General features: G+C 39.0%; 1 protein-coding gene across 1 annotated transcript; it reads right to left on the bottom strand.

The window, feature by feature from the left end:
• Window positions 1-1,632: 1,632 nt before the first annotated feature.
• On the bottom strand, window positions 1,633-14,240 carry LOC141305416 (uncharacterized). The gene is made up of 3 exons (XM_073832520.1): window positions 13,878-14,240; window positions 9,135-9,254; window positions 1,633-4,124 (listed from the first exon to the last, which is right to left on the bottom strand). Exons 2-3 carry the CDS (start codon window positions 9,217-9,219, stop codon window positions 3,022-3,024), a joined length of 1,188 nt encoding a protein of 395 aa, XP_073688621.1. The 5' UTR covers window positions 9,220-9,254; window positions 13,878-14,240; the 3' UTR covers window positions 1,633-3,021.
• Window positions 14,241-15,793: the final 1,553 nt, after the last annotated feature.

Here is a 15,793-nt window from a genome sequence, read left to right as displayed (position 1 = left end):
CATTTGTTCTTTAAAGGTTTGTTGATCACTTTTAGAACTATATGTTTTTCCCAAAACAAATTAGCCACAGTAATCAATTCGGAACTTTTTAAAACAATGAAAACATGGTTAAATTTCGTATGGGGAATAGGGATGGGAAGATTCCCCGATTCACTCGGTGCATCGGTTTAAAATGTTAACGATGCAATTCATCGGTTTAAAAAGTGCGCATCGGATACAAATTGGCATTTGTGTCGCGATGCATCGTTTCTAACATATCTGCATCGGTAAATCCCGATTTATATCTTTATAATTATTAGTAGACATACAATACTTTTATTATTTAGAAAGTAGAAAATATTGTTAGATTGTTTTCTCCCCTCTGAACTGTTTCGCAAGCACGTCTCCCTTCACTGCTGCGTGAACGACGTAGACTATCACAACACTACAGAGACCGGGGCGTGTCCAGAAAGTCACATAGAGCAGGGATTCTCAACCGGTGGCCCGCGAGATGGCTTAAAATTAATTTAAATTTTATCCTAAAATGGTTTAAAGCACGGCCTCTTTCGTGTTCTGTGATTGATTGCTTTGGACTCGGCGCAGCAAGTCTCATCGCATACAGACTGAACGGCGGCTCAAAACTTTCAACCGCGGCACGCAAACATCATCAGAGACCTGCAAGGGACTGTTTTTTTGGTCAGCTCCTGCAGAAATGTATGTTATTATGTCCCACTCCCACCTGCAAAAGCCTACATAAAAGTAACCTATACCCCCGCGGAAAAACGGGTCTCTACTTCATCTCTTGACTGCATGAAACAAACCCTCGCACTAATGTGAAAGTAAAGACGATCAGAGTAATAGTAACAATGACACTCTTGCATATCGGATTCTAGGTACGCATAAGTCCGCTGTTGATTCATAAACTAGTCATACTTTCGGGGCTCTGATCCATAGTGTTTTTGTGTGAAATTTCAAAATATTTGCATAGTTCTCAAAATGAATGTCTTGTGGGTGTTTTATAATGGATGCTCACCCATAGAGGTGGATCTTGTGAGGGTCAGTGGTGTTTATGCACATATGAGCACCAGCATCAACATATATAGAATGTATTTGCTGTATTTTTCATTTGTATGTTCATTTTATGATGGAAACAAACAGTAGATATTCAGTCAGTCCAGTTCAAATGGACAGGTTTAGTGAGTGGTATTTTGGCATCTCCCTGTTGTTCTGTTTGGCAGGTTCACTTACTTTAGAAAAAGTACTCTGTAGTTGTTTAGAATGTCTGAATTAAAGAATTCAGGAGCTTTAAATCTGTCTAATATATATACATAATCAAAAAGTCTTGGTTTTACTTGGTTAATAAATAATCAAACTGATTCAATGGCACCGCATCCTCTTTCACATCATCACATAAACTTGATCTAATTAGTTAGTGCTGAGTTATCGCATCGTATCGTGATATCGGTGTGAATCGTATCGTATTGCATCGCAATATGTCACAAATGTATCGTTAATATATCGGATCGGATACTTTGTATCGAGATGCGTATCGGATCGGCATTATACCTTAGATGTCCAACCCTAATGGGGAAACAATACACCACAATCAACCTCGTAGAGTTATTACTGTATTAATTTCTCAGTGATCTTTTTTTGAAATGGGAGTAATATGACAGACAATATTCACGATGTAAAGCAGAGGTGTTTTGAACAGAGTCAAATTCTCTTACACAGCTTTACACAAACACTAATATAAAATCAGTCTTAATTTTAAAGTTTGTGTATAGTTCATGTTACTAATAAAGTTACTAATGTGTTCAAGTTCAAGTTACTAATAAAATCAATAACACTAGTATTCAGGGGCAGAAATTGAATAATTCATTGTAAAATTGCATGAAAGCGCATGAAAAAGGAAACCAATGTGAAAACAGCACTGAGAAACACATGACAAGACTCAGCGCAGAGGAACAACAAAGCTCAGACTTAAGTCCAAATCCAAGATTATGTACCCCAACTCTAACGGTGCTACAAAGCACCTTCTCAGAATACAGGGTGGGCCATTCATATGGATACACCTTAATAAAATGGTAATGGTTTGGTGATATTAATGTCTTGTTTGTGGCACATTAGTATATATGAGGGGGCAAACTTTTCAAGATTCGTTAAAACCAAGCACGCCATTGTTTTTCTTGTGAAATTCCCAATAAGTTTGACGTGGCACATGACCCTCTTCCTATTGAAAACAAAAAAACTAAAGTTGGATCCAAGATGTCCCACTTCAAAATGGCCAGCATGGTCACCACCCATCTTGAAAAGTTTGCAGGAAGACTGGTTTGTTTTCAACATAATTCTACAGGGTGGGCCATTTATATGGATACACCTTAATAAAATGGTAATGGTTGGTGATATTAATGTCTTGTTTGTGGCACATTAGTATACGTGAGGGGGCAAACTTTTCAAGATACGTTAAAACCAAGCACGCCATTGTTTTTCTTGCAAAATTCTCAATAAGTTGGATGTGTCACATGACCCTCTTCCTATTGAAAACAAAAAAACTAAAGTTGGATCCAAGATGGCCCACTTCAAAATGGCCAGCATGGTCACCACCCATCTTGAAAAGTTTGCAGGAAGACTGGTGTGTTTTCAACAGGATTCTACTTCTACAGGGTGGGCCATTTATTTGGATACACCTTAATAAAATGGGAATGGTTGGTGATATTAACGTCCTGTTTGTGGCACATTAGTATTTGTGAGGGGGCAAACTTTTCAAGATGGGCGGTGACCATGCTGGCCATTTTGAAGTCGGCCATCTTGGATCCAACTTTTTTTTTTTTCAATAGGAAGAGGGTCATGTGACATATCAAACTTATTGGGAATTTCACAAGAAAAACAATGGTGTGCTTGGTGTTACCGTATCTTGAAAAGTTTGCCCCTAATGTGCCACAAACAGGACGATAATATCACCAACCATTCCCATTTTATTAAGATGTATCCATATAAATGGCCCACCCTGTAGAATCTGGTTGAACCAGTCTCCTGTTTTTAAGATATGCAGTGCATTTTTTTCATGTGCTTGTTAAGGTTTCCTTTTTGAGTAAAAGTTTTTCCACACTGTTTACAGGTGTAAGGCTTCTCTCGAGTGTGAACTCTCATGTGCACTTCGAGGTATCCATATTGGCCGAAACTCTTTCCACACTCAGGACAGGAGTAAGGCTTTTCTCCAGTGTGAACCCTCATATGCTTGGTAAGGTATCCTTTTTGGTGGAAACTTTTTCCACACTGTTGGCAGACGTAACACTTCTTCTCAGTGTGGATTCTCATGTGTCTTTTAAGGAATCCTTTTTTAACGAAGCTAACGCCACACAATTGGCAGGTAAAATTATCTGTAATGTGAACTCTCATGTGAACTTCAAGGCCTCCTTTTTGAATGAATCTCTTTCCACACTGTTTGCAGATGTAAGGCTTGTCTCCAGTGTGAATTCTTATGTGTTTGTTGAGGCCCGCTTTTTGAGTAAAACTCTTTCCACACTGTTGGCAGGTGAATGGGCACTCCCCAGTGTGAACTCTCATGTGCCCTTTAAGGCTTACTTTTTGAGTGAAACTCTTTCCACACACTTGACAGGTGAACAGGCTCTTCCTTGTGTGAACTATCATGTGGTTACTAAGGTTTACTTTTGTACAGAATATTTTCCCACACTGTTGGCAGGAGAAAGGCATCCCTTCAGTGTGAACCCTCATGTGCCTGTGAAAGTTTCCTTCATGGTTGAAACTCTTTCCACAATGTTGGCAGGTGTAAGGCTTGTCTCCAGTGTGAATTCTCATGTGTCTGTTGAGGCTAACTTTTTGAGTAAAACTCTTTCCACACTGTTGGCAGGTGAATGGGCACTCCAAAGTGTGAGTTCTTATGTGCATGGTAAGGTCTCCTTTTCCATTGAAACTTTTTCCACACTGTTGGCAGGTAAAAGGCTTCTCTCTAGTGTGAATTCTCTTGTGGACTTCAAGGTTTCTTTTCCGTGTTAAAGTCTCTTTAGTCTGTTGCCAACTGAAAGATTCTTCTCCAGTTATAAAATCATGATGAGTCTCATATTGTTCTTTCTCTTCTGTTTTATTCGGTACTATGCACTCCTCTTTTAGCGGCATGAGGTCTATGGTGAAAAAAGGTAAATAAAAGTTAGCCCAGTTAAATAGCTCAGAAACAGACGTCAAAACATTTACCAACATGTGTGCTAAAAAAATCCAGAAAAATGCATTTATATAGTATTAAAAATAAGTATTTGATCCCCTATCAATCAGCAAGATTTCTGGCTCCCAGGTGTCTTTTTTAAAAGGGAGTGCTCCTAATCTCAGTTCGTAACCTGTATATCATGTGCACTAATTGCAAATTACATCACCTGTCCTAGTTTCATTTAACCCTCTCTTTATAAGTCGGTTTGTGTTTAGTCTTTGTTGTGCAATTTTAATGTTATGTTGGATTTGAGTTCACCTGTGTAGCGTCTGGACCAATCAGACACACTTATTTATTACATTTAACAAATAATCCTTAAAACCAATAAGCCAACTTTAGGTTGGCGTTCTTGAAACAACCCCCAATGTGACCAACATTAAGGCAACTGGCCCTTAAGGGCAACTGATAACACCAGTTTTACGATCCAAAGGAATGCAGCAACTATACCAATCTTAGTACACATGCAAAGTACCTTGCTCTCAGACAAAGAGTCATAAAAGCCCACATTATTTCAAAACCTCCCGCTTAGAATTTCAGCCTCTCTAATTGGTCAGGCCCATCCTGAGTGGTCTTACTCTTCACAGACATAGAAGGGATCACACACAGCTCCGCCTTCGCTCTTCTAAAAATCTTGATTGCTGCCTGTGTGGAGGGCCTCCCCTGAGCCCATGCGTCGGGCCCAGAGGGGGGCCTCAACATATAGAGCTGCGTGGACTCCCCCCAGCCTGGGAAGTCTCTGGATCCCCATCTCTGAACTGCGGCCTGCGGTTCCTCAGAACTGCTCACTCGGGAGAGAGGACTCTCTCAACCAGAATAGAGTCAAGAACAACCTCGGAGTACTTCAGCCATCAAATGGAACCATCCAGGACTTCTTCAGAGGCTCCACGAGACTCTCGGTCGAATGCAAGTATCGTTTCTTCCACTAAACAGATGTTTTGTGTAAGCTATCGTATGCTGTGCTTTGCGTTAGAAACTGATGGTTCTTTCAGATGGTCAACTCAGCCTCACACCCCTTTTCTTGTAATCTTCTAGCTATCCTTATCTTTCCCTGTAACGTGTATGAGTGATGGTATGTTTGTTTGTTTAGATTAGTTATGTCTTAAGGCGGCCGTACACGGTGCGAATTCGGACAGTCGGAAGACCGTATGGTCACGCACACGTCACGAGTGACTTTTTTTTACGGACGCAGTGGTACACGGCACGATTTTAAAACCTGCCGATTTCCGAGGCAATCACATTCTGAGAGGAAGGCTGTGTATAATAAACTGTGTATGTAATGTTCAATACAACTGCTCTCTGTCTATCTCATAACTGCATATAAAAATTATGAGCTTTGACACTTTGCTACACATGCAGGAACCGTGTGATCACCATTGCGTGTGTACACTCGTTGCAAACTTGACAAAACTTCACCTCTACAGCAGTGCTAACAAGCATATGCATTAAAGACACTAGAACTGCAATGCTACAGCAACGTAGTATTATGCACGTCGAGGGTGTTAGTTGGCCACCACTATAGCTAGCAATAGCTGTAGCAAACAATAGGTGATCGATCACCGATCGATACCTCATACAGCGCTCGCTGTTCTTGCCAAAGTTCAGCGAGTTTATCCTCTGTGGCGCTGTCATGTTCATCTTCTTCTGTGGTTTTCTTTAGCTTCTGATTGGTCATTTGCAGTTTGCTCAACAAATCAGCTCGTTCAACAGCACACATGTCACGTCTTCAGTCGGACAGCTCCCGAAGTTTTTTGACATGTTTAAAAATGATAGTGAGGTCGTGAAGTGCTCGTAAAGCACTCTTGCTCGTCTCGTAAGTTGTCATACACCATACGAGCCCCAACCATACGAGAAGAGGCGATTCCCTCCGATAACCACAAAAATCGCATGCGAGCTCGTACGACCTCAAAAATCGCACCGTGTATGCCCGCCTGTAGTCTTAAGTAAATAAAACTCTTGTGCACAAATTACATGAGTCTCTGATTCTTCCTTGCAAATAAATGTCCCTTTATGATTTCCGATCAAGCTAAATGCTCTTATGCATTAATACTGTATGAATGTTATTTTTCTGTGGCCAAGAAAATATCATTGCTTAGAGTTGATATAAAATTACCCTGAATGTTCGCTAGACGAACAGATTAATTGATGGTGATTTGATTCCGCTACAGTTACTACTGGCGGCCGATATAAATAATAGTAATTATTTATATACATTTCCTTTTTGAGCTAAATTCGTTACACCTGCCTTCCCTGTCTGGATTTCCCTGTGTAAATTTTATTAACAAACTTTCGTTGAATCCTCGTCTCCATGCTTTTCACATATGCATCTGTGACAGATCGCAACCTGCAAATTTAGCAGCTTGTTTTCCCCCACGTTATGGATCTCATCTCCATTAATGTTATTCCAAGAAGGGGCAACACCATCCTACATGAAAAAAACATTTTCATCTTTCAGTGGGGCAGGGACCTGGAGGTCTATGTTGAGGAGTTCCTTAACGCCTGCACCATGCTAGCAGCGACAACGTCTGCCTGATGGAAGAATTTGGGTGTGGGCTGGACAATGAACTCTGCTTTGCCTTACCTGACTGGATCCTTCAGCACTACATCAACCAAGTCATGTGATCACGCGGGTTGGTGTACAAAGTAGGCGAAGCGGAGGAAGAGGACAACCTCGTCTAGTTACACCTATCAGATGTCTCGCAGCAAGACCCACAGCCAAGCATCACCCAAACTCGTGGAGCCCGAGCCCCCACTTCAGACAGAGCCAGTGTCAATGAGAGCGACAGCGCTAAAGATCGCTAGAGCACCTGAGCCAAGCCAGTCCAACCAGGTGCTGCCACAATCCCTGCGACGGTGGATGTTTCATTGGGGCTTGAGGGTGCTCAGGATAGTAAAACCTGGACCTGGGTCATTTAGATTTGGAACAAAATTTGACTGATTTCACTGAGGATATACAAATTGAACTTCCTGCCTACCCCGAAGAATCTATCTGTTCCCACCCACCCTCGCTCAGTTGTCTCTGTCCAGCAGCCCTGCTGCTTCAGCTCTAACATCCCTGTGTCCTGACAGCCCCTCAACCCACCATCTATGCGGTGGGCTTACCACGGGTGTCTGCCAGTCTCCATCGGCGTCATGGCCGGAGAATCCTCCGTCTTAGCCCTCATCTCTACCGACGCTCGTTGGTCCACCAGCTCTGGCAGGCTCCAATATCACACTGGCTCCGCGTTGGTCAGTCGTCGTCCCGCCATCGCCTCAGGACTCCACTCCTCCGGCTGCACCTTGTCGCTCTGTCCCACCCGCTCAGTTGGGCTGCTCTCTTCCTCCGGCTCCACCTTTGTTTTCTGTTGCACAAGCTCTACCACGGACATCCGAATCTCCACCTCGGTCGCCAGGGCTCTGTCTTGGCCCTCTGGATTCTCTGTATTGTCCAGGATCATGGGCTCTACCGCCACCTGTTCTGCCTCCGTTGGTCAGCCCCATGGAGTCATCAGCCCTTCCTCCACCATGGCTCCTCCCTCCTTCGGCTCCGCCGTGGGCTACCATCATGGCTACGGCTTGGGTCTCGCCTGACTCCTCCTGCTCTGGGTCCCTTCTGTTTTCCCCATGGTTCCTCCCTTCGTCCAAAACAATCTGGAACACACTCATCGTCCTCCTCTCGGGGGTCTGTCCTCTGCCGAAGTTTCCTCCTTCATAGACTTTATGTGTTAATTTCTTTTTTACGGCACGAGGTTGCGCCTCCCGAGAGGGGGAGTAATGTCACGCCCCTATGGACTGTCTGTGTTGGTTTTGCCCATTGTCCCAACCCCTCTGTTGCCCATATTTGGTCCTTCCTGTTCCTGTGCTCATCATGTGCACTAATTGCAAATTACTATCACCTGTCATATTGTCATTAAGCCTGTTTATATAAGTTGGTTTGTGTTTAGTCTTTGTTGTGCAATCCTAATGCTATGTCGAATGTTTGTTCACCTGCCTTTCTGTCTCTGTGCATTTTTATATATGCATACATGATCATTTCTAATCTTTTTATTTATGAAATAAAGAGAATACTTCATGGTATCATGACTCTTCAGCTGGTTAGTATTGTTTTGGACTGATAATTTCTTTGTCAGTGGGTAAAAAAATCAGCAGGGGATCAAATAATTTTTTTCCCACTGTATACTGTGTATGATTATTTGCAAATTGCCTTTCCTTTTCCACAGAAGCGAGGGGCAAAGTGAGCAGTGCTCATTATTCATTTAATATAGTCAGTGGCTCCAATACTGCTCTAAACTGTAGAAATGGTAAAATGGTGCCACAGTTTTCATTAGTATGTATTGCATGTTTGAAACCCTCATGCCATTACAAAAATTTTCATTTTTGGGTGGACTATCCAGATAATGAGCCAGTTGAAGAATGTTTGTTGAATTAATTATGACTGACAGAATTAAACCTTTCTGAAAAAGCCACTTTTGTGTTGTGTATTCAATACCCATTGCTAAAATAATAAACTTTTAAATATTTATTTAGAGCATTTAGGGTTTATTGATAAGTAATTATTTGTGATTCATTCAATCAAATCATGTAATAATTTTTATTACAGAACAATTCACTGACAGCCCTACTCAATATCATCCCTTTATCCACTCCCTGGTAAGATGATCACTAAACTTTAATTATAAATTTTTTTTTTTTTTTTTTGGAGAATTGTAACATTTATAATGAGAAAAATAAAGCGATATAAAGTGCCATATTTAACATGTTACTTTTTTCTTCTATTTTACAAGTATTTCTCAAGCTGAAATTGTATTAAATTTAAAAAGTTTACATTTAAATCATACTAAGTGCATTAAGTAATAAAGATACTTTCCTCAAGTATCTAACACCCCTGGACATGCTTCAAAATTATCATCGAGCTTGGCTTTTTAATAAGGATCAAATGAGAATTAAAACCAACCTGTTTGTTCCACAGTATCTTCATGTTTGACCGTGTACGTTTCTTCAATTTTCAGGTCTTCGCTCTCCTCCTTAATAAATGCCATCTTTATAATAGTGTGTGGATCTCAGCAGGAATTATCTGGACAACAATTAACAAAGACAAATCAATCCAAAGTAAATCTCAGTGTTGGATCTCAATCAGCTCCCTAGTTCAGTAGTCGGCTCACTGGTAAGGGACAGCTAACAATTTTTAGTTTCCAGAACGTTTCCCATTGGTGAGCCAGGAAAGTTTTCTTTACGTAACTAGAACGTTCCCTTTAGGTTAGGGAAACGCTCTGGGAACGTTAGTTTTTGGTTCCCAGAATGTTCCCAAAAACGTTCCCTATTGGCGAGCCAGTAAAGTTTTCTTTACGTAACTAGAATGTTCCCTTAAGTTTAGGGAAACGTTCTGGGAATGTTACAACGTTCCCAAGAATGTCCCCTATTGGTGAGCCAGGAAAGTTTTCTTAACGTAACTAGAACGCTCCCTTTAGGTTAGGGAAATATTCTGGGAACATTAGTTTTTGGTTCCCAGAATGTTCCCTATTGGTTAGCCAGAAAAGTTTTCTTTACGTAACTAGAACGCTCCCTTTAGGTTAGGGAAACATTCTTGGAACGTTAGTTTTTGATTCCCAGAACGTTCACAAGAACGTTTCCTATTGGTGAACCAGAAAGTTTTCTTTACATAACTAGAACGTTCCCTTTAGGTTAGGGAAACGTTCTGGGAATTTAGTTTTTGGTTCCCAGAACGTTCACAAGAACGTTTCCTATTGGTGAGCCATAAAAGTTTTCTTTACATAACTAAAACGTTCTCACAGGCAACACAGGGTCACAAGTTCACACAGGCAACACAGGGTTACAAGTTCACACAGGCAACACAGGGTCACAAGTTAACACAGGCAAATTCAAAGAATCATAGACTGAAGCTAGCTTATGCACTCAAAAAAATAATTCGGTCTAAAAATAAACTTTATGTAATTCAATTAAATGCTAATTTTCCATGTATTTGGATTACATAGTTTTAATATAAACATATTAATAAACTTAATGTGATTCATATGCATCAGTGATACGTGAATGAAACAGGTAAGGTTTATGTAATTATTCCCAGTGTTAAACAAGCACTGCTCAGTGTTCATGTGTTTCCACACTACAGAGTGTTCAAGTAGCATTGACACAGTGTTGGAGTTAATGAGATCATTATGTGATGATTGATCATTAATGATGAACACCTGCTGAATCATCAATGGAAAGAGAAACACAAGAACTACAGCTGACTTCAACCACAGCCTTAGAGGAAATCAACTCAAATAAAACAATACATTAAACCTCTCAAGATCTGATTCAACAACTCCACAAACAGATTGACCAGCTTCACTCATTACTAACCAGATTGACTTCTGTCAGACTTCTAGAGAAGCTCTTATTGAGAACTAACAAACGTGTAGATGTTTTGTTTCATGTGAAATCACCATCAATGAGATCAGGGTTTCCTTTGGTTGGGATCTTGACCCGTCACATGCTGGTGTCAGTGGTGGTAGCATTAATTGTGTAAATATAAAACACAAGAAGCTTAGCCACCAAAGTCAAAGAAGAAAAAAAAGTTAGTCAATCCTCCAGATTCTTTCAAAGTCCTGATGTGATGGGTGTTGTGTTGTTATAGTAGTCTCTATAGCTTCACAAGTAACTGTTTTTCATAAGTCACGAAGAATAGATACTTTGTATTTCATTTTGTGCTCAAAAAGTTTTCATCTGTATCACCTTCAAATCCAAAAACATCAAGAATCTGTATATGAATCTCAACAATGGTGACGGTCAACAATATGTCATGTTGCAATGCATGCTGGGTACAAGTTTGGTAAAAGACCCTCCCATGTATCCCAGCATGCATTGCAACATGAATAAACAATGCAGTGGAATTGTCAGATTATTTTTATTTTACTCTTAATAATTGTTTTAATGCTTCCTTTTTTGTTGAGACCTTTTAATAGCTTGTTTTAAGATGTTCAGAGATGTATCTGAACATTTTGTTGATTATCACCATTGTTGAGGTTCATATGCTGATTCATCATGTCTGTGGTCTTTAGAAAGAAACAGATGAAAACTTTTAGCACACAAAGTATGATAAAATGATTCAGCTAATATGATTTATACAACACATAAATGTAAAGCTGTAAGTAGGCCTAATATTAAAGTAACACAATATCCATCTATGCAACAAATAAACTTCAAAAGAAATTGACACACTAACAGATCCCCCTACTTTTTTTTTTTTTACACTTTGTTGGCCAAGCTCAACATGTTTGATTTAAGTACAACAAAAGCTATCAGCACAACATTAAACCTAGCATGTGACGGGTCAAGAGCCCAACCAAAGGAAACCCTGCTCTCATTGATGGTGATTTCACATGAAACAAAACATCTACACGTCTGTTAATTCTCAATAAGAGCTTCTCTAGAAGTCTGACAGAAGACAATCTGGTTAGTAATGAGTGAAGCTGGTCAATCTGTTTGTGGAGTTGTTGAATCAGATCTTGAGAGGTTTAATGTATTGTTTTATTTGAGTTGATTTCCTCTAAGGCTGTGGCTGAAGTCAGCTGTAGTTCTTGTGTTTCTCTTTCCATTGATGATTCAGCAGGTGTTCATCATTAATGATCAATCATCACATAATGATCTCCTTAACTCCAACACTGTGTCAATGCTACTTGAACACTCTGTAGTGTGGAAACACATGAACACTGAGCAGTGCTTGTTTAACACTGGGAATAATTACATAAACCTTACCTGTTTCATTCACGTATCACTGATGCATATGAATCACATTAAGTTTATTAATATGTTTATATCAAAACTATGTAATCCAAATACATGGAAAATTAGCATTTAATTGAATTACATAAAGTTTATTTTTAGACCGAATTATTTTTTTGAGTGTGCAACAGTGTAAAGAGGGGCTAGTACATATACCAGTGTGGTTGAATAGCTCGCTGTGATTGCATCTGCTATAATACTATGTGCAGTCTATTACATATAGGTTGAAATCCTGTGTCGAGCTTTTTAGCTATTTCATTTTTGCAATCAAATATTAGCAGACACCCATTATATAAAGGTGCTACACAATGTGTTATTTGCAGGCCTAAATATCTAAATATATTTGTAAATTAAAGTAGTACATAAGGCAAGGTAAAAGGTTAGTAAGGTAAAAGCACACTCCGAAAATTGATCTAAGTTTGTAACTAGAGGGATTTCTCATTAAAAAACATACCTTGGGCCTAATTGGTACCACATTGAGTAATGGTGAAAAAGAAAACAATGTTTTCCTTTAAAAAATTATAAGATATCTTTACAAAGACATGCATGAAGCTTAAATATATTGTGGACTAAGCATCATAGTAATTTTTTAATTGTGCCCACTTTAAGAAATGCTTTTTTTTTTTTTCTTCATTCAAGAGAAGCTTGTGTTTGCGGCACTGTATAAGCCTATCTTTTAAAAAAAAAAGTGAATTTAGTGATTTTATTACACAATTGGGGCTAACTCAACATTGCCAAATGTGTCAGGGAACTAACAAATCACTGAATTGGTTAAAATCATAATTTGCGTAAAATATGTTTTTCCCTTGGCCTTTTCTATTTGACTTTAAAGCTGAAAGTGGGCTTAATGGGTACATTTACCCCAGCATTTACATGCAGCTTGTTGTCTATAGAAAAGGCTATATTTTATATATTGTTTACTTAAAAAAAATAAATTAAAAATATATTTAAAAAAAACAGCTATCGAACCCAAATCACAATTTAACACGTTTACAAAGTAACATCCCAGATAGCAGACCAACACTGAATCGACATTGAATCAATGCTAATGCATCAATCATATTATCATTGAATCAATGTTGAAATTTAACATTGTTTTTTCATCAGTTTTGCACCCTGAAATAATGTTACTTCAATGATGAAAAATCGATCAAGATGGTCATTAAATCAACATTTCTTCAACTTAAATTAAATCACTTATTTAACATTGAATTAACATAGAAACATTATCAAATCAATCATGCTTTTACTTTTTTCAATCAGAGAACATGCATGACTGTAATTAATATGGTTTTGAATCAATAAGTCACTCAAAGTAAACAACATCCTTCAGTTTACATGCAAATGTGTTTATTTTTGCCCCACACTGTTTGAACAAGAAAATAACATTGAATTCAGGTAAAACAAATTATTTAAAAAAATCAAAACAACAAAAAACTTTGTGGTAACTTAAAAAGATATAGGCCCTGATTCGCAGACAGGGCTTAGCTTAAATCAGGACTAGACCTTAGTTAAATTAGGCTATTTAAACAGCTTTTATAAAATGCAAGGGAAAAACACATTACTAGTGTGCATCTGAGACAAAGCAATGGCAATGGCATTTAAATATCTGTCAGAGTAAGTTATTTTCAGTTAAGAGAGCTTAAACATGAGTTTAGTTTGGGACTAGCCTTGTGAAATGGGGGACAGAGCTTAAAATACAATGTACATACAGGATATGATAAAATGAAAGACAAAGTGGCCTTAATACATGGAACAGTTAATTCTGAATTTATAAAACAAATGCCAGGAGAAGAGCCTGTAAAAACTGACAGCATATAACAAATGCAACCTGCATCTGCAAAATGGAAGTAAATGGAAATTAAAACCATCAAAGCTAGAAACACTAAAATACCACAGACTGAGACATTACCAGTTTGCTGTTCAGGTCTTGAAGTTTGAAGTTTTTCCATGGATTGAAGCTACTTTTCTTATTAAAAAAAGATGTCCTTCATTAAACAGTCTGATAAACTTAGGGCTTTCCACAATAAGGCAATGTCCCCAAGCCATACAGGACCACAATGGAGCCAATGTTGCACTGTCACAGAAATGATGATATCTGAGGCCTTCCTTTTCTCAGCTTTCACTTGTTGTAAGGCATCTAAAGTATAAAAACAAACAGGATGTTAAAACTGCATAATGTTGTAAAACATTTGATTAGTAGTGTGCAACTGAAAGAAGGTGGGTCCTAAATATTTGGAAATGTGACTTAATGTACTACAAAATTATGTGCAAATTGTAATTAGAATTTAATATGGCAGATGAGTGCGCTTAAAATAAATATTTTTTTTCTCCAAAGTTAAGATCTATTGAAAACATAATTGTGGTGTATTGAGATAATGTGTATGGTGATTACTTGATTACTTGGTTTATGTCTGGTTTTCATTGGTTCCTTGTTTAGGAGCCAGTATATAAGTCACGTGATGTATTGCTGTGATGACGCGTGTATTCACTTAAGTAAAGTGTGCTTGATGGCATTTTGTTGGTGGTTTTGCCTCGTTAATACATAACATAAATTGGCGACGAGGAAACATTATGTGAAGGAACATGGCACAAATTGGAAGACTGGATGAATATAAACCAGAAAATGAATCCTGGTCTGCATATATTGAACGAGTGGAACTGTTCATGATTGCTAATGATGTAGATGAGGCGAAGCAAATGGCGACTCTGCTTAGTGCTATGGGAGCTTCCACTTATGGATTGCTACGGAATTTGGTTCAACCTTTAAAGCCGAAGGATAAAACATTTAAAGAAATCGTTGATATCCTACAAGCCCATTTTGAGCCCAAGCCGTTGATAATAGCTGAACGCTTCCGATTTCAGCGTTGTGTGCAAAAGCCCCATGAAACTGTGTCCCAGTATGTTGCTGAACTTAAACAGTGTGCGTCGAAATGTGATTTTGGTGCAAGTTTGGATGAAGCTTTACGTGATCGCTTTGTGAGCGGAATTCAAAGTGAAGCATGCCAACGAAGATTGCTTTCTGAAGACGCTCTTACGTTTGCACGAGCATTTGAAATTGCTCTTAGCATGGAAACAGCTGCCCGGGACACGCTTCAGCTGAGGAAAACGGAGGATTCAGCGGCAACTGTGCATAAGGTAAATGAAAAAACTACTCACCACCAAAGATATACATGCTATCGTTGTAAAGGAAGAAATCATAGTGCCCAGGAATGTTATTTTAAAAATTCGAAATGCCATAATTGTGGAAAGATGGGTCATGTAAAGAAAGCATGCAGAGTTAAAGAGAAGTCACATGTGAATAAATCCGCTGGGCCACAGAACAAGCATAAAGTTACAGCTTATATGTATGCTGAAGAGCCAGAACTGGAGATGTTCTCGGTGTTAAGTGATATTGAGAAACAGACATTCCGAGCGAATTTTACTGTGAATCAGCAAGATTTATTGATGGAAGTCGACACAGGAGCTGCTGTGAGCATTATTTCGCAAGAAATGTACAAGCAGTCATTTGCTCATTTACCACTGGAGGGAGCTCACGTAAAGCTAAAGACGTACACAGGTGAAAACATTCCAGTTTTGGGCCAACTCACTGTTATTGTGCAATACGAAGATCAAGTAAATAAGTTACCGCTGATCGTAGTGGAAGGGAATGGACCAAATTTGTGTGGTAGGAACTGGCTCCAGAAAATTAAGTTGAATTTGAAAGAAATTCGATATGTGAATCAAATGAGACAGCCCAGGTCTATCCAGGAGGTGCTTGAAAAGTATGATGAAGTTTTCAAAAATGAGTTGGGCACTTTGAAGGATATTAAAGCTAACATTTCAGTG

The sequence above is a fragment of the Garra rufa genome, unplaced genomic scaffold (assembly GCF_049309525.1).
Source record: "Garra rufa unplaced genomic scaffold, GarRuf1.0 hap1_unplaced_002, whole genome shotgun sequence".
In the NCBI taxonomy this organism is placed as follows: Eukaryota; Metazoa; Chordata; class Actinopteri; order Cypriniformes; family Cyprinidae; genus Garra; species Garra rufa.
Note: the sequence above shows the minus strand (reverse complement) of the source record. Positions and strands in the feature narration are given on the sequence as shown.

Coding starts and splice junctions, on each gene's coding strand:
- LOC141305416 (XM_073832520.1), bottom strand. CDS start 9,219: ATGGCATTTATTAAGGAGGAGAGCGAAGACCTGAAAATTGAAGAAACG. Junction 4,125..9,134: donor AGATACTGTGGAACAAACAG/GTTGGTTTTAAT, acceptor TTTTCACCATAG/ACCTCATGCCGCTAAAAGAG.